Source organism: Pantherophis guttatus, chromosome 1 (genome assembly GCF_059756535.1).
Source record: "Pantherophis guttatus breed Tessera chromosome 1, ASM5975653v1, whole genome shotgun sequence".
Lineage (NCBI taxonomy): Eukaryota > Metazoa > Chordata > Lepidosauria > Squamata > Colubridae > Pantherophis > Pantherophis guttatus.
Window position 1 is genome coordinate 340372294 of NC_142063.1, and position 26063 is coordinate 340398356.

The window sequence follows — 26063 nt, forward strand, 5'->3', positions numbered from 1 at the left end:
TGGAAAATAAGTCCTAGCATGATTTTTCAGGATGCTTGTAATAGAAGCCCTACCCCCAAAATAAGCCCCAGTTAAGATTGTCAGCTAGATGGATGCATTTAGTATCGTATTTCCCCCAAAATAAGAACTAACCAGAAAATAAGCCCTAATGTGTCTTTTGGAGCAAAAATTAATATAAGACCTGGTCTTATTTTCGGGGAAACATGGTATGGCAGCAAGATGAATTTATGCACAAAAATGGAAGGACACTTCAATTCCCCCAATGGACAAATGTCTGCTAAAGTTGGTGAAGCAGACATTAGCAGAGATGGCTAAACCAACTGTTTTGATATAAGAAAAAAAAAATACAAGTAATTTTATTTCTACTTGGAAACCGCTTCTGGACTTTGTGCTTGAGGAGGGGAAAAAAAATGAAACTTTGAAATGGCTAGTTGATACTGCTATGTAAAAGTAAAAAGTTGAAGTTTGATATTACTATTTTATTTTACTGCACCAAAGGGAGTTGGAAGTTAACTCCCTTTCTTTCTTTTTCCCTTCTTTTCTGCACTTTTCCCTTTCGTTTTCCCTCCCCTATTTTTCCTACTACCTATTTGTTTTTGTATTTTATACTATAAACTAATAAAAAATAAATATTAAAAAATAATAATAAATATAACTCAGTTACCAAGCATCTGAATTTTGATCACAGGGATACTGTAAACGGCTGTTAATATGAAAAATGGCCAAAAGTCACTTTTTTCACTGCCGTTGTAACTTCTGTCACTAAACAAACCGTTGTAAATTGAGGACTACCTGTAAAAGTTCTTTTAAAAATGAAAAAACAAATGCAATGCTATGGGGCAAATTCTCTATATTCCCAATTCTAAGAGGAAGAGGGGGAAAAAAACCCCACAATATACATACACCTGTTTTTTTTAACTCGTGTTTAATTAAGGATATTTATTTAATAACAGCCGCTGGCTAATGCATAGGAAATGTGTTAAAGGAAACCCAAAATGAAATTAAAAAAAAAAAAGATTCAAAGGGCTGAAACAGCAACTCACTGCTGCAAAAAAAAAAAAAAACACCACAAAACTACTGGATGCATTAAAAAAAAAACCAGGTGCGCTGGCAAAATGGTTTCATTCTTCTTAAAATATTGCCTGAGTTTCAGCTGCTGGGTGTCAAATATATTTGGTGGTTTGGCTGGAATAGCTCAGGTAACTTTACTCGGCTATAATTTAATGGGACAGAGACCAAACCACCACCACCCTGCACTTAAGCAGTTATTACACTGCACATTTATCTGACTTTACAATAAAATAGATTACAGCAATTAAGATTATATTAAGATTGCGGTAATTGGATTTTGAGATTTGCCTCCCTGATCTGGGGCTCCCCAACAAGTAAATCAGATGAAAGCAGTGCCATTTGGGGTCTTAAAATAAAAATGTCTATAATTACAATTCCTCTTTCTTCGTGGTTTTACTCTTTGGCGCAACGCTGAAGGTAAAAAGAAACTTTTTAAAAACATCTGTCCTATTTTTCTCCTTGACCCAAATGTCAAAGTGATGTACCAGAATTAAAAAAAAAAAAAGAGAGAGAGATTTGCTTTGCAGGATAGCCAAAAAACCTGAGTTCTGAACAAATTATACACACCATGTTCAAAGTGTTGTTTTATCGTTGAGCTGCAGGACACTCAGCTCCAGAATGGTCAAACTCTAAAGAGATGTGAACCTGCCTAGTTTTTTTTTTTAAAAAAACTGGAAGTTTTTAAGATATGGTATAGAGAAGGGGTGTCAAACACAAGGCCCAACGGACCAGATATGGCCCGCGATATGGTCGGATCTGGCCCGCGGGGCCGTCCTGGAAAATGTAAGGGGCCGTCCCAGTCTACCCAATTCGAAGAGGAAACATCGAGCCAGCATGGCTTTGGCCCAGTCTACCCAATGCGAAGAAACATACCAGCAGTTTGGGGAGTGGTGTCAAGCTGGCCACGCCCCCCCAATCTGTCACACCCTCCTATCTGCCACGCCCACCCAATCGGCCACACCCACCCAGCCCCCCCAAGGTCAATCACAGCCCTGATGCGGTCCTCCATGAAATAGAGTTTGACACCCTTGGTATAGGGTATCCTGCCTAAGCAGGGGGTTGGTCTAGAAGACCTCCAAGGTCCCTTCCAACTCTGTTATTCTAAATTCTACTTTAAGGGGGAAAAAAAATCATGCCAGCTGTTAACGTTTTACCCTCAGCCCTTTAAGTTAGCAAACAGTGATTTGCTTGACAACTGTGGCAAAAAGATCATAAAATGGGGGGCAACTCACTTTAAAACTCACTTTGCTTAGCAATGGAAATTTTGGGCTCATTTGTGGTTGTAAGATGAAGATTGCCTGCAAAATTGCATGTTAAGCATATAGGCCCGTGATGGTGAACTTATGGCACGCGTGCCACAGGTGACATGGAGAGCCATATCTGTGGACACGCGAGCGTTGCCCTAGCTCAGCTCCAGCGCGCATGCGCGTGCCGGCCAGCTGATTTTCAGGCCTTTCAGGCCCACCGGAAGTTGGGAAACGGGTTGTTTCTGGCCTCCGGAGGGCCTCTGGGGGGGGGGGCGTTTTCGACCTCCCCAGGCTCCAAAAAAGCCTCTGGAGCCTGGGGAGGGTGAAAAATGGGCCTACCGGGCCCAAAGGTAACCTTTTTGCCATCGTGTGCCAAAAGCGGGGGGAGTGCGGGGGATTGCATGCGGATGCGCAGGGCGGGCATTGAATTATGGGTGTGGGCACACACGCACGTGACACCCTCCCCCCCGCACTTCCCCTGCTTTTGGCATGCGACAGCAAAAAAGTTAGCCATCACCGATATAGGCCCATGGGATTCTGCAAAGATTAAAACTGACCAGTTTGTATTTTTCACTGCAATTTTTACAGAGATGCTCATGAACTTTACATAGCACCTAGTCTTCAGAAATTTCCAGGAAGAACAGATAAGCTTTACACTAAACCTTTTTTTAAGATATGCCCATAAGACACAAGGAGTATAGTGAAACACTTGCCTTGTTGCAATGTAAACGCAGGCAGTATTGACCATCAAATTAATATGATCCTTTCTTTCCAATTTACATTTTGTGATTATGCCTTTAACTAAGTGGATTATGACATACTGGTAGTCCTCGTTTAACGAATACTTACTCGGGGATCATTTTAACTTGCAAACGATGAACGAGTGGTTTTTAGGACCAATCCTTGAAATTCTGGTTGTTGCAGTGTCCCTGTGGTCACGCGATTGCGGCTGGCAATTTGGTGCCCAGTTCACAATCACAATGTTGCAGTGCCCTCATGGACATGTGGGAAGAAGCCTCATGGACTTCACTGCCAGCTTTTGACAAGCAGTCAATGGGAAAGCCAGCAGGAGGTCCCAAACGATGAACATGTGACACTGCACTTAAATCACAACACGGGATTCATTCAATGACCACAATTGGAAGTGCCGTTGCTAAACTGTGCAGTCACGTGACATTGTGCTTTCAACCGTGTCATTTAATGACAGAAATTCCTGTCCTGGTTGCTATTGTTAACCAAGGACTATTTATATTTATATTTTCTCTTTATTTTTTGTGGTTTCTAATTTACTGTCTGATCCTTGCATGTAGAATAGAATAGAAAAACAGAGTTGGAAGGGACCTTGGAGGTCTTCTAGTCCAACCCCCTGCTTAGGCAGGAAACCCTTCACCACTTCAGACAAATGGTTATCCAACATCTTCTTAAAAACTTCCAGGGTTGAAGCATTCACAACTTCTGGAGGCAAGTTGTTCCACTGATTAATTGTTCTCACTGTCAGGAAATTTCTTAGTTCTAGGTTGCTTCTCTCCTTGATCCGTTTCCATCCATTATTCCTTGTCTGGCCTACAGGTGCTTTGGAGAATTGCTTGACTCCCTTTTCTTTGGAGCAGCCCCTGAGATAGTGGAAGACTGCTATCACGTCTCCCCTAGTCCTTCTTTTCGTTAAACTAGACATACCCAGTTCCTGCAACCGTTCTTCATATGTTTTAGCCTGCAGTCTCCTAATCATCTTTGTTGCTCTTCTCTGCTCTCTTTCTAGAGTCTCCACATCTTTTTTACATCGTGGCGACCAGCACACTGCTGGCTGATATTTAAATGATTGAAGATCCCTCTCAGAGTTACTACTATTGAGTGAGGTACCACATATACTTTACCTGTGCGTTTTGTTTTTCTTGCCTAAATGTAGAACCTTACTTTTGTAAGGTTCTTTATATATAAATATATATTCAAAATGTGATCATTTTGTGTACCAACCCTTCTCTGTACTGTAGCAACTCAGAAGCTCAATGTGTGGACAGGATGTCTGGCTGAATGTAAAGTATTTTTCAATCTAAGGGCAATTTCCCTGATTTGAGTAGGAATAGATTCACTTCATGAATCAATCCGTGTAGACATACGACGTCTGTTTTTTTTAAAGGATATAAACTCCCTGCCTTAAGCTGAAAGATGGACCGCCTGACTTGTATTCTTTGTTCTCAATAAACTGCAGGGTCTGTTTAGAAGTGATAGGGCCCTGGAGCTGATAACGTTTGTGCTATGGGTGACCAGCTGTAGGGAATACACGGTCTGAATCTGCCCCAAAAAGCTTCCAATCAAATACCGTCTTGAATTCTGCATCTTTTCACTTGCGTCGAAAAAAGAGGGAAAGTTTTGCCTTCCAAATTGTGAGCTCTAGTCTACCATCTGCTGCCACCCAATTTTAAAAAAGGCTGCCTGGTCCTGGATTTGTTTCTCTTCCTCTTCATTCATCTCTGCCTCCTTCCCACATCGGCTCTGACGGGGGCTCGTAATTAATATCGAAGGCAAGTTAGTATAATAAATAGCAACAACATAAAATATAAAGACAAGCAAATTACCAAGAACGAAGTATGATTCAGTGAGGTAGGGGTGGATGGGAGAGAGTTTTATTCTTATTTATTTTAGGTGGGTTTTTTTTTACCCTGCCTTTATTATTTTTATGAATAACTCAAGGCAGTGAACATACCTAATGTTCCTTCCTACTTCTGTTTTCCCCACAACAATAACCCTGTAAGGTAAGTTGGGCTGCAAGAATGACTGGCCCAAAGTCACCCAACTGGCTTCCATGCCTAAGGCAGGACTAGAACTCACCGTCTTCTGATGATTGATCCAAAGTCATCAAGCCAGCGTCCGTGCCAAGTTGGGACTAGAACTCACGGTCTCCTGGTGATTGGCCCAAAGTCACCCAATTGGCATTCATGCCTAAGGCGGGACTAGAACTCACCGTCTCCTGGTGATTGGCCCAAAGTCACCCAACTGGCATTCATACCTAAGGCAGGACTAGAACTCACGGTCTCCTGGTGATTGGCCCAAAGTCACCCAACTGGCATTCATGACTAAGGCGGGACTAGAACTCACCGTCTCCTGGTGATTGGCCCAAAGTCACCCAACTGGCTTTCATGCCTAAAGCAGGACTAGAACTCACCGTCTTCTGATGATTGATCCAAAGTCATCAAGCCAGCGTCCGTGCCAAATTGGGACTAGAACTCATGGTCTCCTGGTGATTGGCCCAAAGTCACCCAACTGGCATTCCTGCCTAAGGCGGGACTAGAACTCACCATCTCCTGGTGATTGGCCCAAAGTCACCCAACTGGTATTCATGACTAAGGCGGGACTAGAACTCACTGTCTCCTGGTGATTGGCCCAAAGTCACCCAGCTGGCTTCCATGCTTAAGGCAGGAATAGAGCTCAATTTGCTGGTTTCTAGCCTAGTGCCTTAACCACTAGACCACACTGCTTTTAAAAGCAGAGCCTCTGCAAAAGAAAGGTCTAAAATGGGAGGATTTACTAAATTTATTTGAGACATATTTGTCAACATTCAACCAAGATGGACAACGTATATTTAACATTGGTTTGATATACAGCTAATCCTTGATTTACAACAGTCCATTTGGTGACCATTCAAAGTTACAACGGCACTGAAAAATGTGACTTATGACCATTTTTCACACTCACGACCGTTGCAGCATCCCCATGTTCCTGTGATCAAAATTCAGATGCTTTGCAACCGGTTCATATTTACGACCGTTGCAGTGTCCCAAGGTCACGTGATCCCCTTTTGCGACCTTCTGACAAGCAAAGTCAATGGGGAAGCCAGATTCACTTAACAACCAGGTTACTAACTTATCGACTGCAGTGATTCACTGAACAACTGTGGCAAGAAAAGTCGTAGAATGGGCGTAGAATGAAAAGTCGTAGAACTCACTTAACCAGTTTCACTAAACAACAGAAATCTTGGGCTCAATTGTGGTCCTATGGACTTGTATATTGTGCTATTATTATTATTATTATTATTATTATTATTATTATTATTATTATTATTATTATTATTATTATTATTGTCTTGCTTGCAAACTTTGTATTTTTGTTTCTGTGGAGGTTTTTTAACAACTTATCTTTAAAATACATAAAATGTATTAGAAAAAAAAGGGTCTGAATGCGAGCTATTAGTCGCAGAGCCTCTATCTCTTGTTAAAGGCCTATGACAGGGGTCAGCAACCCACGGCTCTGGAGCCGCATGTGGCTCTTTCAACCCTCTGCTGTGGCTCCCTGTCACCAGTCGGCAAAAGGAAAAAGGATGCCGTCCTAGGAGGAGAGTCTATGGTGGGGGACCCGGACTTCCAGTCAGCAGAGGAAAAAGGACTCCATGCTAGGAGGAGACTCTATGGTGGGGGAACCGGACCTCTGGTTGGCTCCAGAATTGAACGGGGGGCTTCCGGTTAGGACCTTTGTGGCTCTTTTGAGTGTTTAAGGTTGCTGACCCCTGGCCTATGATATCGAAGCACTTACCTGCCCATCGCCACTTGATCGTTTGGATCCAAGGAAGTGGTTTTGCGTTCAATAAGTTCCCGGAGCAGCTGGAAGCAAGAAAAAGGGAAATGACGTTGAGAAAGAGCAGATCGAGACAAAGCTGGAAGCCTTTTGAATGGGCAGATAAGAATCATGATGATGGTTTGCATCACGGCTTCTGAAGCTAGGAGCTATGCTTTCCAAGAGCTGTTCTCCTGATTTTTCCTTCTACATTCTAGAGAGAATTGTTCTGAGTTATAGCTTCTCGGTTTAGGAAAACAACTAGCTTATATTCCATTGCTTGACTCTTACTAGCAAATCTGTATTGTTATCTTCTGATGTAGCTAAATTAGGGGGATTTGGATCTCTGTCATATATTTACGACCTGGTTCCGAAAATCAGACAGCACCAGCCGTGGGTTTCACATTAGGTTACTACCAGTTCGCCCCGCACACACATGCTTCGTGCACCCGGCCTTCTGTGCATGCGGCCAGCCTCAAAAACGTGCCTAAATAGGATGGCATAGAGCAGGCCCACCCACAATTTCTGCTACCGGTTCGGGTGAAGTAGTCCAAACCGACTGAATACCAACTCTGTACAGCACACCCCCTCCGCACATAAACAAAACCATAGCAAATAATGGATTAATTTAACAACCACGGTGTTCACTTAACAACTGCCACACACACAGACACACACAAAAAAAAAGCTCACAAAATTGGGTTGGTCATTGGGGTGATCCCCTTTACGATCATGACTTGCAACTGTATCGTTCTTGATTATATTGCAAGCCAGGGTTTGTAAAACTCAGCCTGGCATTTCCTCAGCCGGTTTGTCACCTTTCAAAAAGAATAACAACTAAAACGATGTAGTCTATTTAGCTGAAGAGACATTTTGCAAACGGCTCAGTAAGATACAAGTCTTCAAGGGTCTCCAACCTTGGCAACGTTAAGACTTGTGGAATTCAACTCCCAGGATTCCCTAGTCGCTAGAAACCAACTTGGAACTCAGGAAAAATTTCCTGACTGTTAGAACAATTAACCAGTGGAACGACTTGTCTCCAGAAGTTGTGTGTGCTCCAACACCGGAGGCTTTTAAGAAGAGATTGGACAGATATTTGACCAAAATGGTATAGGACCGTGATGGCGAACCTATGGCACGTGTGTCACAGGTGGCACGCGGAGCCATATCTGTGGGCATGTGAGCGTTGCCCTAGCTCAGTTCCAACACGCATGCGCGCGCCAACCAACTAATTTCTGGTCCCACCAAAAGTCAGGAAACAGGCTGTTTCCGGCCTCTGGGGGGCCTCCATAGGCTCCAAAAAAGCCTCAGGAGTCTGGGGAGGGCGGAAAACGGGCCTACCAGGCCATCATGTGCCAAAAGCGAGGAGAGCGCCGGGGGGAGGGGTCGGGATCCATTGAATTATGGGGGTGAGCACGCATGCACGCGACCCCCCCTGCTCCCCCCACTTTTGACACGCAATGGCAAAAAGGTTAGCCATCACTGGTATAGGATCTCCCGCTTGAGAAGGGGGTTAGACTAAAAGACCTCAAAAGTCCCTTCCAACTCCATTATTCTGTCATCTCCGGTAGCTTTCGGACATGGTCATAGATACTCTACACTGAGCTTATTCTTTATTCTGGAGGTTCTGTCAAAAGCATGTCGGATATAAGAACCAGCTTGCCTTCTTCATTCCCTGCCAAGGTATTGAACAAACATGGGATCTCATCTCATAGGAGATGAGAAACTAAGCTATACTGTGGAAACACCGTACAAGCTTATCCAAGACAAGCCTTGAAGCCCTAAAGGAGTTCTCACAAAGAAGAGGAAGTCAACCTATTTTCCAAAGCACATCAAATCAAGAGACAATGGACGGAAACTAATCAAGGAGAGAAGCAACCTGGAATTAAAGAGAAATTTCCTGACAGTGAGGACAATTAACCAGTGGGACAACTTGCCTCCAGAAGTGGTGGATGCTCCAGCACTGGAAGCTTTTAAGAGATTGGACAACCATTTGTCTAAAATGGTATAGGGTTTCCTGCCTGAGCAGGGGGTTAGACTAGAAGACCTCCAAGGTCCCTTCCAACTCTGTTATTCTGTTCTGTTCCAGAGATTCTATGGAGAGTCTCCATCATCCAGGTCATGGTTGTCCCAAAGGTGCTTTTTCAAGAGGCAACTGGACTCAGGAATTCTGGGAGTTGAAGTCCACAATTCATAAAAGGACCCATGGTTCCCCACCCCTGATATAGGGTCTCCCTCTTGAGCAGGGGGTTGGACTAGAAGACCTCCAAGGTCCCTTCCAACTCTTATTATTCTTTATTCTGTCATCTCCAGTAGCTTTCAGCCCTGGTCACAGATACCCTGAAAGGAATCTTAGGCGAGTGGGGAAATCTTTGGTGTGACAGAAAGCGGGAGGGGAAAAAAAAATGAGGAAAGCGGAATCCACTTGGGAATGCAACACAGAACGCCATTAGGAAGACGTATTGTACTACAGTTAATTTCAGGCAAATCAATGAGCGTTGCGGCGTTCCCTTCATCATTTTATGATTAGTTTAATCCGCCCCGTCTATATCAGCTCAGGTCCCTTTGAAAGGTCAGGCAGGAAACACAGGGAGAAAGGTTTGGCAAAGCATCCATCTCTGCCCCGGTGGGGGTGAAATAAGTTAACACGCATTAAATTCCCGAGCGAGAGGATGGGGTGGGGGGGGGGATCCTGGATTAGCAGAAGCAGATCAGCTGAGTCAGTGAATGGGTAGGAGATCATAATTGTAGCTCGGGGTTGAACTGTGGGGTCCATGGTGCTCTTATGAGCTTGGTTGTTTTCTTGCAGACGTTTCATGACCGAACTAGGTAACATCATCAGGGCTAAAAAGGAGTGAGGTTTGTTCTCTTGTTTGTAGACCGGTGCTTTGCCCTGTCAAGTGTAGGTAGTCCTCCACTTATAACAGTTCATTTGTTGACTGTTCAAAGTCACAATGGCGCTGACTTAGTGACTTATGACCATCTTTTGCACTTACGACTGTTGCAACGTCCCGTAGGAGTGGCGTAGGAGGCTAATGCCTCCTACTAAGGCAGCATTTAACATCCAGCTGCCTGCAATTACTGCGAGTTCAATTCTCACCAGGCTCAAGGTCGACTCAGCCTTCCATCCTTTCTAAGGTGGGTAAAATGAGGACCCGGTTTGTGGGGGCAATAAGCTGACTTTGTAGAAAATATACAAAAGTATGAAGGCTATTGCTTAACGCATTGTAAGCCGCCCTGAGTCTCCGGAGAAGGGCGGCATATAAAAATAAATAAAAATAAAATAAATAAAAAAATAAATGGTGACGCGATCAAAATTCAGCCGCTTGGCAACCGACAAGTCTGATAAAGTTGCCAAGATTGGAGACCCCCTGCCTTACAATATCGGCTGCCAACTTTGCCATGCTTTTCAGCCGAGCCCTCCAGGGCTGCTGTTTATAGAGCTCAGCTGTCCTTACATCGGTTTGCTGTGTTACCCAACTGCGTATGGGTGGGTTTGGACCTTGTATTTAGCTGCCAAGAGTGGCTGTGATGAAGTGGAGGAGATAGAGTGATAAATTGTGTGCCAGGAAGAGGTGGAAGAATCAATCAGAGAGCCGGCATGGAGGGAGGAAGCTGGTTGGGTTTCCAGGTTTCTCTTCCTAGCCTTTGCGAACAAAATTGTTGTCCCTTTGCACTTAAGAGCCCTGAATATAATTGCTACAGTCATAATAATTTGGTGGTAAAATAAACTGAATAACCATCATGGGATGCTTTTAAAATGGCTGGCTATATTTATTTTTCTTTAAAGAGAAAAATAAACAGAGAACTTAAAGAGGAAGAGTTTTATGGTTTTGCTTTATTAATGTATAATATTTGTTCAGCAAACATTAATGGGTAGAGATGCCAGACTAGTTTCCCCCCCCCCCCAATCTTAGCAACTTTTAAGATGTATGGACTTCAACTGCCAGAATTCCCTAACTAGCCATACTGGCTAGGGAATTCTGGAAGTTGACGTCCACGCTGGCTGGGGAATCCATGTTGCCTGGGAATTCTGGGAGTTGAAATTGTGCTGGCTGGGTACTCTGTGCAAGTTGGTGAATTCTGGGAATTAAAGTGCACGACTAGGGAGTCCATGCTTGGCTGGGGAATTCTGGGAAATTGAAGTCCATGCATCTTAAAGTTTCCAAGGTTGAGAAAGTTTACTAAGATTTGAATGTTGTGGTCCGCCAGCAGCCTGTGGAGCTGGCAGCGGAGTCAGACAGTGAGGAGGCTGGGGAGGACATGGGCCAATCCTGGAATCTGGGGAAGGCCCGGACAAGGGCTCTGCGTCGGAGGCAGAGATGGGGCCAGGGCCATCTGGGAGTGATGTGCGGACTCCGGAGCCTCCAGAGTTGGACAGCAGAGAGGCAGAGGAACAGGAGGAGCCTGTTCCTAGTGAACGCATGCGCAGAGCTGCCAGAAGGCAAGAACAGCTAAAGCAAAAAGGACGACTCAGGAGTAAGGCCAGGAGATGATTGGCCCCTCCCATAAGGCTTAAAAGAGCAGCAAAGGCTCTTGGGCTCTTTATAGGAAAGCAACGTTGCTAAACCTGTTTTCCAGTCGGCGTCTCTTGTTTCTGAACTTCATGGGGCTTTGCCAAGAAAGGCCTTTGGCAGGGTGCCAAAGAAGATAAAGCTTTGTGATATGCCGAAGGACTTTTTCTGAAGGACTTGTTTTAGAATTTAGAATTTGGACTAAGCTGGGAATGAAGTAATTCTCAGCTGTTATAATAAAATAGTATTTTTTGAGATTGTGTCCTGTAATGACTAAGTGAGCCTAGGTCACAACATTGAATTACAGTTATCAGACAGGGAGCAAAACTATTACTTCTCTCTTGGCCCATCTCACCCCATCATAATTTATTTATATTTATTCATCAAATTTTAAATAGGTTCCTGGAGAATGATCAATAGAGTTATCTATATAGAACCGTGATGGTAAACCTATGGCCCACAGACCCCTCTCTGTGGGCACGTGCGCTGTCGCCAGCTGCTCTTCCGGGTTCCGGTGAGCACATGCAAGGAGTGACTGGGAGGGGAGGGTGAGGGGCGGAGCCAGCCAGTGGTGGGTTCAGCCGACAGGGAGCCACAGCAGGGGGACGAAAGAGCTGCATGTGGCTCCAGAGCCGCGAGTTGCCGACACCTGATGTAGTCATATGACCATGGAAGGGAGATGTTGTAACTTCAGAACTGGATCATAAATCCAGTTTATGATCCAGTTTTGGGAGAGTCTGTTGTAATATCAAATGGTCACTAAGTGATCAGTCATAAGTCGAAAGCTACCTGTAATAATATAACATTAAATGTACCAGCATGGAAGGGAAGTTACCCACAGGAAAAAAATAGATTGCTTGCACATAGTCGCACACACACACATACAATCTTGTAGCATTCCATTTTTTGAAAAATATAATTAGATTTTCTGCCTTTTGGTTCACGGCCTCCCAGCCAGCCAGCTTTCCCCTCTCCCCTCCCCAGATGGATTCCAGAGCCAAGCAAGGGCTTCGAAATACAGGATAAATGATAAACTAATTTACTGAAAGAACTGGTCCTCTCTTTTTTTCATTCTAGTACGGTGTCTAAAAAAAAAAAAACAGGAAGAAGAACGAATATCCCCTGTCCTCCTCCTGAAGTTGTAATATTTCATAGGGCCTCAGCAACTCCGACTGGAATTTATTAGCCAAAACAGTGTAAAAAAAAAAAGAAATGTAGCCAGGCCCACGCATATTCCGTTAGGGATGACAAATATAAGGAAATCACACCCACACAGCATTAAAAAAATAAATAATAGTAAAAACAAAAAAACAAAAAAAAAATGCCTGGGAAAAGTGACTGCTAAATCCAATTGGCTTCTCGTCTCCTAGGTTCCTGCAAAATGGGCACCATTTGACTTTTTCTGTGAACCAGGCAGCTTGGCTCACTTGCATGAGTCATCTTTGTCTGAAACGGTACAGGGCTTGGCTTGTCAGAAGGTCGCAAAAGGCGATGACGTGACCTTGGGACACAGAAACGGTCATAAATGTGAAACAGTTTGCCAAGCATTTGAACTTCGATCACATGATCATGGGGGTGCTGCAAAGGTCTTAACTGTGGAAAAACAGTTATAAGTCACTTTTTTCATTGTTGTTATAACTTTGAATGGTCACTCAATGATCTGTTCTAAGTCAAGGACTATCGGTAGTTGACAAGCGCCTGGATTTTAATCGCTGCAATGGGTGTTAAGTGTGAAAAATGGTCATAAGTCACTTTTGTCAGTGCCATTGTAACTTCAAACAGTCACTAAACAAATCTGTCTCTCTCTCTCTCTCCCTATTTATCTATTCCATCTATATCTATCTACCTACCTATCTATTTATCCATTCCATATCTATCTATCTATCTATCTATCTATCTATCTATCTATCTATCTATCTATCTATCTATCTATCTATCCAACCATGCATCCATCTCCCTCTTTCTGTATCTATGTCTCTTCCTCCCTCTCCCCCCCCTCTCTCTCCATCCATCATATATCTATCATTTATCATTTCACAATGTAAAAAAGATGTTGAGACTCTAGAAAGAGTGCAGAGAAGAGCAACAAAGATGATTAGGAGACTGGAGGCTAAAACATATGAAGAACGGTTGCAGGAACTGGGTATGTCTAGTTTAATGAAAAGAAGGATTATGGAGACATGATAGCAGTCTTCCAATATCTCAGGGGCTGCCACAAAGAGGAGGGAATCAAGCTATTCTCCAAAGCACCTGAGGGTAGGACAAGAAGTAATGGGTGGAAACTAATCAAGGAGAGAAGCAACCTAGAACTAAGGAGAAATTTCCTGACAGTGAGAACAATTAATCAGTGGGACAACTTGCCTCCAGAAGTTGTGGATGCTCCAACACTGGAAATTTTTAAGATGATGTTGGATAACCATTTGTCTGAAGTGGTGTAGGGTTTCCTGCCTGGGCAGGGGGTTGGACTAGAAGACCTCCAAGGTCCTTTCCAACTCTGTTATTCTAATAGTGCTTTATCCATCCATCCATCGATCTGGAAAATTTATATGGCCGCCCACTCTCTCCCAGGGATTCTGGACAGTTAAAACCCAATATAACCCCCCCCATCCCCCCCCAAAAAACCCCAATCACCCCTCCCCACCCACCCCGGATAATCAGCCACTTGATGAGCTCCATCCCACCCCTAGATTTCCCAGGCCCATTTGACAAAACCAAGGCTTCACGGTCGTTAAATGGAGGAGTACCTGTAGCCGGTCACTACAGGATGTTGGATGGCACAAGCCAGCGGAGTTTCTTCTTTAATCCCAACTTTACAGAGACGACGGGAAGGCTGCTCTCTCTCCCCCCCACCCCACCGCCCCGCTGGGGGAGATGTATTTCTAGTTCAGCAACAACCTTGTGGGGGAAGGGAATCGCCTCCCGCTGTTGATGGGTCGCGGTTCTTGCTTGTTAACTGCCCAAAGCGGTTGACAAGGTACCGTTTTCTTCATAGACTATTAAAAGAGACACCCCCCCCCCCAAACGAAGCTTTAAAACGTGCTATTAACCATCTACTCAGCCATTCTGGAGATGCACGCCGATGATAATATTCCTGCCTTGCCATTAACCTACGCGATGGCTGCAGGCGTTGCCAATTTCTGCAAAAAAAAAAAAAAAAAAATCCTAAACGCCCGCCTAATGAGAGCCACAAGATCAACTGTCCATATTAATCACTCACCAGTTTAATTAAGGTAAACCGGCTTGTCAGAAGGAAAGAAAGCCAGGGGGTGGGTGGATGTGTGGAGGGGGTGGGGGGGTGGGTGGATGTGTGGAGGGGGTGGGGGGGTGGGAGAGAGATACAAGCAGATTTCTCTCCATCTTTTACTAACATCGCCTGGCAGTCGCCGGCTGGGTTTTTGTTCACCGCTCCTTGAAAATGCAAGATCGGACACTTCCGATCCAGAAATGAGGACCCGGATTGTGGGGGCAATAAGCTGACTTTGTATAAAAAAGAACACCGTTTGGGGGGGCCCAAAAAGCCCTACTAAGCAGGTATATACAAAAGTATGAAGGCTATTGCTTAACGCATTGTAAGCTGCCCTGAGTCTCCGGAGAAAGGGCGGCATATAAATCGAACCAATAAATAAATAAATAAATAAATTTCATATGCGGGTAATAGAACATTTGCTGCTTTCAGACTTAAAATTCATTCAACATTTTCCACACGCCCACGAGTCACGACTGGAGAGAAACCCAAATCGATTCACAAATATAAAAACACACACACACACACACACACAAATGGTTGCGACGTTATCGCCAGGAATCGGTTGCTAGTGTTGTGACCCAGGCCCAAGTAGGTATTATCAGACACAAACAGTTCTAAACAAACAGACTTTATTAGAACAGCTGAGAATTAACTCATTCTCAGCATAGTCCAAACTAATTTGAAACAAATTCTTTATAACACAATTCTTCAGCCTTATCACCAACCTTGGTCTAATTAGGCAACCTGCCAAAGGCTTTTTTTGGCAAAAGTTCAGGAGCAGAAGACGCCGACAAGAAATAAATGCAGCAAGACAAGAAACAAATCTATCAACGTTGTTTTCCGACAAAGAGCCCAAGAGCCGTTGCTGGTCTTTTAAGCCTTATGGCAGGGGCCAATCATCTCCTGGCCTTACTCCCAAGTCGTCTTTTTTGCTTTAGTTGCTCTTGCCTTCTGGCAGCTCTTCTCATGCGTGCACTAGGAACAGGCTCCTCCTGTTCCTCTGCCTCTCTGCTGTCAGCCTCTGGAGGCTCCGGAGTCCGCACATCACTCTCCAATGGCCCTGGCCCCATCTCTGCCTCCGACGCAGAGCCCTCATCTGGGCCTTCCCTAGACTCCAGGACTGGCCCATGTTCTTCCTCAGCCTCCTCACTGTCCGACTCCGCTGCCAGCTCCGCAGGCTGCTGGCAGACCACAACAGCTAGCTATGATCACACAAAAGTTCCTGCGGCAAGGGTAGGCAGAAGCAGATCGAGACATCAGCTCTGAAGCTCGCCTGACTGAGGCCATTTGGGGACTTCAGCACTGACATACCGGAGAAGAGGGCTAGGGAGGGGGGAATAGAGATAGCTGGGGTGTTGTAGCCAAAACAAAATGCTTTCTGTGAGAACCAAGGACATTCCTGCAGGCACTCAGGAGGAGGGGACTGGAGTCAACCGGACAGTATCCTGATTGGACTGTATGAGTGATTATTTTGAGAAAGGGACAACTTTTACTTTTACTTTTAATTAGGTGAAAACCGCGGGAATATTCAGTCAGTTTTCATCAGCCTGTGTCAATATGACATAGCCAATAAACTTATTCTTTAAGGAATATACTTGCCTCAGAGTTTTGTTTGCTACAGGTATGTTACTTGGAACCCTGACACAAGATTCACCATTAGCATTTTTAACATTTTGTAGAAATTCAACAATTTTAACTTCCCTGGTTTTTCTACCCTTGAATGAAAGATGACATCAAGTCATAGGTAGATTTTGGGACATGTATATATTAGGTCAGTGGTGGTCAGGAAGCATATTGTTGCCATTTTTGACCAAGCTCAAATAGCTAAGCCAAATAGAACCATTTTAATACCTGAATGGGAGACCACAAAGTGATCCTGAGACTGAAGGTTCAGCTGGGAAATCCATCAAAAATGCCCAGAAAATTGACTGTGTGTTGTTGCCACAGAGATGGGTGGGTGAGTAGTTATTGTTTGTTATTTTTCTATAATGTGTTTTAATTATTTGTAAGCCGCCTGGAGTCATTGTGAACGAGGAAGCGGCTATATAAATTTTCTAAATAAATAAATACCGTATTTTTCGGAGTATAAGACGCACCTTAGTTTTTGGGGAGGAAAATAAGAAAAAAGCTGATTGGTAGATGGATCGGCCTCCCGGAATACTCCCAATCAGCTGTTCCCAGAGGTGAATTTTAGCAACAGGTTCCTTGGTTGTGAGCTCTGTGCCTTGCTTTTTTTTCTGCCTCTGAAACTTCTGAAACTCCATTTCAGAAAAAAACTTCTTTCCTGCCTCTGAAAGCCTCCAAAACAGAGCTTCAGAAAAAAAGTTTTTTTCCTGAAGCTTTGTTTGGAGGCTTTTTTTCTGAAGCTTCATTTCTGATGCTTCTTTCAGCCTCTGAAACCCCCGTTTGAGAAGCTGGGCGGGGCTGCATTTGGAGTATAAGACGCATCCAGATTTCCCACCCACCCCCCTTTTTGGGGGAAAAAGGTGCGTCTTATACTCCGAAAAATACGGTAAATTCTTCAGACTGCCCAGGAATCGACATTGACATGACCATGAAAATTGACACAAGTTGAGCTCTACTCAAAATGTTGAGACTTTTTTTTAAAAAAAGGCTATATTGATAAAAATGAACGGAGACAGAAAATGGAGGAAATTTTTCATGATACAAGATGTTCAATGCTGCTTCAGTGTCATGTGCTTTTTTTTTTCATCCTTGAGCAAGGGTTCCAATTATAGCAAAAAAATTCAGAAGCCACAGAAACAGGGAAGCCAAGGACCTTCCAAAGTTGTTATCAAATCAGGTTTAATTAGATGTAAACATAAAGGCATGTGTCACGTTTCTCTCGAAACAGATTTGGCTCCTGGTGACTTCAAAGACCCATTTCTATAGTGCAGAGAGTTTAGTCCAGTGGTTAAGGCACTAGGCTAGAAATTACCCTATTTCCCCTAAAATAAGACATCCCCTGATAATAAGCCCAATCGGGCTTTTGAGCACATGCACTAAAATAAGCCCTCCCCTGAAAATAAGCCCTCCCCAAAAATATTTAAATGCACGCACAGCCGGTCCCTGCCATTTCCTCTGGTTTCCTCTATGCACCCCAAAATAATAAGACCTCCCTGAAAATAAGGCCAAGTGCTTATTTCGGGGTTCAAAAAAATTTAAGACAGGATCTTATTTTCGGGGAAATACAATAGAAGACCTCCAAAATAGTTTGCATGGGCTGGTTCTCCTCCAATAAAGTTTCTGGCATCTGAGCATAAAATAAAAGCCTATAAATCCAGGGACGTGATATTGGGGGCTCCATTTTTTAACAGGGAAACAAGCAAGAAGGGGTAAATCAAATCCCCAACAAGCATAATATATACGTAACTTAACGAAGAAATCAAACTTGCAGGAAAAAAAAAAACCTCGGTCCCAAAATGAAATAAGGCTCTAAAAAGTTGACCCTAACCCAAGGATGGATTAGTCCAGCTGGGTTACTTTGGGCCAATCACCAGGAGACTGTGAATTCTAGTACTGCTTTACGAATGACAGCCGGACGGGTGATTTTGGGCCAGTCACTCTCTTTCAGGCCAGTTCACCTCACAGGATTGTTGTTGTGGGGGAATATAGAAGGAGGGAGGAGTACTATGTACGTTTGCTATCTTACTTTTTTAAAAAATCTAATCAATAAAATAAATAATTGCAAATCAGTATGTGCTTAGGGGGAGGGAGGATTAAACTAGGGCCCCCATCCCCTCTCTCTTGCCTCCCAAAGCCTTTCTCCACTCTGTTTTCCTCCTCTGGCAAATAAACGGTTTACATGAAGTCCGTTTCATTGGGAGGAGAGAGGAAACACTCCCCCCCCCCACTTTTGCTACTTATCAATACCTAAGATTTGAGCTCCAATCTGTCTGCCAAATCCTGCTTAGCGGTGGAAGAAAATTAACCCGGTCAGAAAAAAAATGGGTACTGCACCGCTGTCCATCAAAGAGGGGTGTGTGTGTGGTGTCCCCGATCTCCACAATTACACAGTCAATACAAAGAGGCAATTTTTACTGACTGTCTCTTCCAAGAATCCATCTGGGGAAGAGGAAGGAAAGAGAGAGAGAGAAAGAGAGAGAGAGAGAGAGGGAGGGAGGGAGGAGGGTGGATTTGATTTAAATCGAGTTGATTTAAATCACAATTTAAATCAAGATTTAAATCACTAGTAAAAAGGCTTGATTTAAATCAACTCGATTTAAATCCTAATTTTTAAAGAGCAACTGTCATCTCTGCTACTCCTTCGACCCGCTGTTGACTCACCGATAGTCCCAGTGTTGCAGAATATACAGCCTCATGCTACATGAGTAAGCTCCATTTCATGCTGAATAAACTAAATTATTTATGTATCTTAAATAGAAAACTATCTTACGATAGATTTTTACCCCAAAAGTTTTTTATTAAAATAAATTTGATAAAAATCAAAAAAATCCGATTTAAATCAAAAAATCTGATTTTTTTGATTTTTTTTTTAAAAAATCATTGATTTTTATCCATCCTGGGAGGGAGGGAGAAGCAGGAGTATCAAAAGTACAGCTGCCTCTTTGCTGAGCAGATGTCTACCTGTGATGTACGAGGAGCTGCTAAGCTGTCACCAACCCGCTGCTAGATCCAGGTAAATGACGGAAGCCACCACAGCTCCGTATTTAAAGATAGCAGGGCATCCCAAAGTCAAGCCTGCTTCACGTTCAGCTGCCAGATGTTGGCATCTGGGACGTTTCCTCCTTTCTCTGTTTGACAGAGACGGCAGACACACCGTCGGAGCGCTGAGCAGGCAAGCACCAAGCCGCTTCCTAAAGAAGGGGGTTAAAAAAAAAACAACCAACACCCCCAAACTTCAGACTGGAAGAGCTCTTGTTTTAGTCGATGCTCTCGACCTGCGTGCCCAAAACCTATGTCAGAAATCCCTAAGCAAGCAGGTGGCAACTCCTGGGAACTGAAGGTGTTTCGATTCAGATCGTTCTTCGCTTTAATTTGGATTAACCTTGGCACCCCTGCTCCCTGGAGGAGGGATCACACAGCTGTGACACGTCTCAAGTCTGAAGCCAGGGAACAGCAAATTAAAAGTGTGTTGGGGGCAGAGGGCACAATACGATTCAAAGTCCCAACACTGCGAAACTTCACCGGCTCTTGTATCCCAGCAATCGATTGCCTGTCTGTTTATTGATTGACACGATCTCCTTTAAGGCAGTGATGGCAAACCTGTGACACACTTGTCGAAGGGGAGACACCGCGACGTTTTGGGTGACACGCCAGCGTTAACCAGCAACCAGCCACAATTATTCTGAATGGCATGCCTCATTCTAGTTTATGGCTATGTCTAGTTTATCTCTTATGTCTAGTTTGATGAAAAGAAGGACTAGGGGAGACATGATAGCAGTCCTCCAATATCTCAGGGGTTGCCACAAAGAAGAGGGAGTCAAGCTATTCTCCAAAGCACCTGAGGGCAGGACAAGAAGCAATGGGTGGAAACTAATCAAGAAGAGAAGCAACTTAGAACTAAGGAGAAATTTCCTGACAGTTAGAACAATTACCATATTTTTTGGAGTATAAGATGCACCGGAGTATAAAACGCACCTACCTTTTTTGGTGAGGAAAAGAAGAAAAAGAAATCTCCCTCTCCCTCTGAGCAATTTTGCTTCCTTGCAGCAAACAGCCTGCTTTACTTTCATTTTCATTTTCAGCATAGCTTGATTAGCTATTAGGAAAAAAAATCTGCTCCAGCAATTTACCTCTTTGCAGCAAGCAGCAGAGCCCTGCGCAAAACAGCTGAGAGCAAATCAGCTGAGAATCGGGAGGCCGATACAATCAATTTATGCTAATTAGCCTGTGCTGAAGCTGAAAGGAGCTGGTTTTTCTTGCTGTTTGCTTGCAAGGAGGTAATTGCTGCGAGGCAGAGGCCAAAGGGTGGGGGCCAGTGGGTGGGCGGGGCTACATTTGGTGTATAAGACGCACCTAAATTTTCACCCCCTTTTAGGGGGGGAAAAGGTGTCTTATACTCCGAAAATACGGTAATCAGTGGAACAACTTGCCTGCAGAAGTTGTGAATGCTCCAACACTGGAAGTTTTTAAGAAGATGTTGGATAACCATTTGTCTGAAATGGTGCAGGGTTTCCTGCCTAAGCAGGGGGTTGGACTAGAAGACCTCCAAGGTCCCTTCCAACTCTAATTCTCATGCAATTTTCTAATTATCTCCTTCCGGCAAGCAAATTCGATGGGGGAACCAGATTCACTGAATCGTGTTACTAATTTAACAACTGCAGTGATTCACTTAACAAAGTAACAAAAAAAGTCGTAAAATGGGGCAAAACTCACTTAACCAATTTCTCACTTACCAACACAGATTTTGGGCTCAATTATGGCCATCTGTACTCTACTGCAGGAATGGACAACATTTTGTCCCTGGGTTCAAATACACCCCACTTTTTTTTTTAAGGAAAGGAAAAAAAAGAAAGGAACATTTAGGAGGCTTTTAGAATGCAGAATTGCAGGCTAACTCTGCCCACAGTCTGGAGTTCGATCCTGACTGGCTCCAGGTTGACTCAGCCTTCCATCCTTTGGTAAAATGAGGACCCAGATGCTTGAGGGCAATATGCAAAATAATGCTTCCACATTGTAAAACACCAGGAGAACGCTGAAACACCATGAGGCAGGATACAAGTCTAAAATACTGTTGGCTATTGCTATTTATTCACAATACAGATAGTCCTCGACTTATGGCCAGTCACTTAGCGACCATTTGAAAGCACAAAGGACGAAAGACCTGCCTCGTGGTACTTATGAGCCAGTTCTGAAGTTTCGATGGCCACCTTCACCCGCCGTCACGAGATCACGTGTCGGATACTTGGTGATACATGCAGCATCCCACGGTCACGATACCCCCAAAAAATGGCATTTAGACTTCTGGTTTTCGACAAAACCAGTCCACAGTCAGGCCTTGGTTTGTTTAATGATCGCAACAGTCACTTTACAACTGTATTGGTTCACTTAGTGACTGTGGCAAAAAAGATCGTACAATCGGGTTGGTTGTATGAGTGGCCCAATTTATGACTGTTGTGACTTACGGCTGTGATGGGCAGGCTCCATTACGGTCATTAGCCAAGGAGTACTGTGTTTCCCTGAAAATAAGACCGGAATCAGATCGGCTTACTATGATACTGAAAGGATGGGGGGGGACACAGATTACTATATACCTTGGAGTCAATGGTATAATGGGATTTCAAATCGAGCTACAAATAGAGGTATTGGATAAGCATGTCAATTGGTATATGTAATAGACTTTTGTAGGTTACCCTATATATGTAATGGGACAAGTTTATTTCCTTCTCGCGTTGTGATGTAGACCGCTATAGATTTAACGTTTGTTGGATGTATAAGATAAAATAAATAAATAAATTAATTAAATTAAATTAAAAAAAGACCGGGTCTTATATTAATTTTTGCTCCCAAAGATGAATTAGGGTTTATTTTCTGGTTAGGTTTTATTTTCGGGGAAATACAGTACTAAATGCATCTGTCTGGCTGACAATTTTTAACTGGGGCTTATTTTTGGGGTAGGGCTTATATTACAATATCCTGAAAAAAATCATGCTAGGGCTAATTTTCCGCTTGGGTTTTATTTTCAGGGAATGTTGTGACCTGTCAGCAGCCAGTGCAGTTAGTAGCTGATTCCGACAGCGAGGAGGCTGGTGTGGTGGTGCGCCAGCAGCCTGTGCAACTGGTGCTTGAGTCAGACAGTGAGGAGGCTGGAGAAGATGTGGTGCCAGAGGCGGGGATTCAGTCAGGGCCTTCAGAACCTCTAGAAGCTCCTTTAAGTGAAGAGGAAGAAGAGGAGGAGCCTCTTCTCGATGCACGAGCACGCAGAGCTGCCAAAAAGCAGGAGTGGCTCCTCAGGAGGAAGTCTCCCCGAGAGTAAGGCTTGGGGCTTATTGACCACTCCCCTAGCCTATTTAAGGAAGGACAACGACTGATGCAATTTGCAGGAAACAACTTCGTTCATATTCCTTCGCATCTTGATTCCAGAAACGTTTGCTTTGGCTCTTGTTTCTCTCTTGTCAGTTTTCCTGCAAATTGCTTCTGGGCATTCTGCCAACCACAGTAAGATTACGGTTATCTGAAATACTGTGCCTCAGAATTGAGTTATTATTCTTTGGATTGTCAGCTGTTAATGAAGTTAAATTAACAGCCCTTGCTCAGAAAAGACTGATTTAAACTGTACTTGTGTTCGAACAACTACTAAGAAAGCTCATTAGTAGTCCTTAATTAGTAAACTAAAGTTTGTACGGACTTTGTGTGTGCTGCGTTCTTTGGGGTCTGTAGCTGGGACAGAACAGGGAAACACGCTATCTAGTAACGCTTTTCAGTTCATTCGCATGTGAGTCAGGATGGAAACGGGCATCCAAGGAGAACATCTGAATGTGCTTTTAGAGGGATATTTTCCCCTACTCATGCCCAGCTATGCTGGCCTCAGCAGCAAGCAGATGAGTTGAGAGGGGTGTGTGTGTGTGTGTGTGTGTGTGTGTGTGTGTGTGTGTGTGTGTGTGTAAAACTCTCTTTCACACATTTCTTCTGGCTACTGCATCCCTGCCATAAACTCTTCAACTGGATGATGAAAACAACAGTAGAGGACACTTAACATGTTCAGGTGCCTTTCCTTCAACACTCTGCACTTGTCAAGTGGGACTCACCTGATGATAAAAATCATCGTCATCGAAGATCTCCTCGTCCAGGTCTTTGAGGTGGGCATTTGACATCGCTGGAGGAAGCGTCTCCTAGAAGGCCGAGAAAGAAAAGAGACTTCTGTGAGGACCGTCTCAGCTCCAATCTAGAACGGTGGTTCTTAAACTGGGGTGGGTGAGTGGGGGATAATCCAGGCATACCCTGGGAGTAGCGGAGCCATTTGTGTTTGCTTGTTTGTGAGTCAACGGTAAAGTTTGAGAACGCCACTGCCAAAACTTGTGTAAAATAACAGTTCCTGGGGGGCTTGGGGGTGAAGATAATGACAGTATTTGAGACTGGGAAAAGGAGTTATTGAGTCAAACGGTTTAAGAACTACCGATCTAGATTCACAGTGGCTTTTGTAGATAGCAATAGCACTTATATACCACTTCACAGTGCTTTATAGCCCTCTCTAAACAGTTTACAGAGTTAGCATCTTGCCCCCAACAATCTGGGTCCTCATTTTACCCACCTCAGAAGGATGGAAGGCTGAGTCAACCTTGAGCTGGTGAGGATTGAACTGTCGAACTGTAGACAGCCGGCAGTCAGCAGAAGTAGCCGGCAGTATTGCAGTATGTAAGTCTAAGTGCGAGCCATTCTGGCTTCCTCCATTTGACCTGCCAGGCCAAAAGATGTAACCGGAAGAAAAGCAATGTGTAGTTCAGACATTTGAAGAATGTCTCCTTACCAGTGGTGAAATGTAAAATTTGTTACTACCGGTTCTGTGGGCGTGGTTTGGTGGGGGGTAATATGACTGGGTGGGCGTGGCCAACTTTTTTTTTTAACTTTTAAAAGCATTTTTTCTACAACCTCTTCGGGGAAGAGGTTGTAAAAAAATGCTTTTAAAAGGCTCTGAAGATCTCAGTTGAGTTGCCTGATCGTCAGAGGCTTTTTTTTCTTTTAAAAGCAAAAAAAAAATGCTTTTAAAAGAAAACAGGCAACTCAGCTGGGATTGTCAGAGCCTTTTAAAAGCATTTTTTAAAATAACCTCTTCAACCGTAGAAAAAAATGCTTTAAAAAAAAAAGTTGGCCACACCCACCCAATCACATTAATCCCGCCACCAAGCCATGCCCACAAAACCGGCAGTAACAAATTTTACATTTCACCACTGTGTTGAGGGCAATATGTTGACTCTGTAAACCGCTTAGAGAGGGCTGTAAAAACACTATGAAGCGGTATATCTAAGTGCTATTGCTATTAAGGTACCACAAGCGTCAGATTTCGCACTACAAGTCAGGAACAAGTAAGCAAGGACTAACCAGATTTTATTCAATGCTCCTCTGGGATCAACAGAGAATCTTGGGCAGCCTAAGCGGAATTTCCTACCCTCCTTTCTGGTGAGTTCATTAAGATGGAGATGCTTAAACACATTGAAATGCTTCTTTCCAGCTTTCCCTCCATCCTGGGCTGAGTTGCCATTTAAGAGCTAAAGCAGAATCTCCTTGGATAATTTCAATTTTTTTCTTCTCAGCTTTCTCGTCACCTGGACTGAAAGGCTGTTTATGAGATAAGCTGCCAACAAGGCTCGCTTCCTTTTTTGGGAGGAACTGTCTACTCTTCCTTCCTTTTCTAACCTCGCCACAACTCTCTCGCAGTGCTTGCTATTTGTTGCTCCAGAAATCTTAAGAATATGCAAAAATGCTTCGTTCTGAGTGTGGAAACACCATGAAATCTCCCATTTCAAAAGGGCTGCTGCTGCCTTGAACTTTAAATCAGCTGTTTTGAGCATCTGGGGGCATGCTTTGACTTCAAAACCAAGAGACGCTTTCGTACATACACAATTCATCTCTAATATATGTATACTCAAATGGACACCGAAGGCAGGGCTGGTCTGTTCCCTTTCATATGTGCTATTCTTTATGGAGTGAGAAGGTCCGAGAAGACCATCATCCATCAAAAGTCTTTATGCAGCTCAAGCAAACAAGTCCTTGATTTTTCAAATCAGATGATAGCTTATAAACGTGACATATTACTCTGGTTATCCGGGATTTGAAAGGGGGACGGAGGGAAGCGCATGCAAAACAGGACAGTTCACAAGATGTGGCTCTTCAAACTAACATGTCACCCAGCTGTACCGAACAGTCCTTTTACCATAAAGGAAACTGGTAACGCTGCTCCACCTCGGCCCACCTAACTAACCTTGCAGGAAGCAATTTACAGACAGTTCTCGCTAAGCAACCGGTCACTTAAGTGACCATTTAAAGTTCCTTGTTGCCTTCTGAGAGGAGGCTTCGGGTAGCCCTAGAACACCTAGATTCAGTCACAGTTTTGTTCCATAGAGCATCGACCTTGTGAACTCTCAAAGTTCCCTCTTTCCTCTATGTATTCAAAATGGACGGTGTGTGTGTGTGTGTGTGTGTACAGAGAGAGAGAGAGAAAGACACAGAGATGAGAAAAAAAGAGGAGAGAGAGAAGATAGAGAAAGAGGAGAGGAGAGAGAGAAAGAGGAGAGAAAGAAGAGAGAGAGAGAAAGAGGAAAGAGAGAGAAGATAGAGAAAGAGGAGAGAGGAGAGAGAGAAAGAGGAGAGAGAGAAGAGAGAGAGACAGGAGAGGAGAGGGAGAGAGAGAGAGAGAGACAGGAGAGAGAAATAGGAGAGAGAGGAGAGAAAGAGAAGATAAAGACGAGAGAGAGAGAGGAGAGAGAGAAAGAGAGGAGAGGTGAGGGAGAGGGAGACAGAAAGAGAAAGAGGAGA

The 26063-nt window shown here is 43.8% G+C and overlaps 1 protein-coding gene across 1 annotated transcript in view; it reads right to left on the bottom strand.

Annotated features, from left to right (window-relative positions):
- Positions 1–26063, bottom strand: part of AATF (apoptosis antagonizing transcription factor) — a 114196-nt gene that overhangs the window by 31570 nt on the left and 56563 nt on the right. The window contains exons 8-9 of the mRNA XM_087883453.1: positions 23339–23422; positions 6846–6913 (exon numbers count right to left, since the gene is read on the bottom strand). Of these exons, the coding sequence (XP_087739579.1) occupies positions 6846–6913; positions 23339–23422 (152 nt within the window). The remainder of the gene's footprint in view (positions 1–6845; positions 6914–23338; positions 23423–26063) is intronic.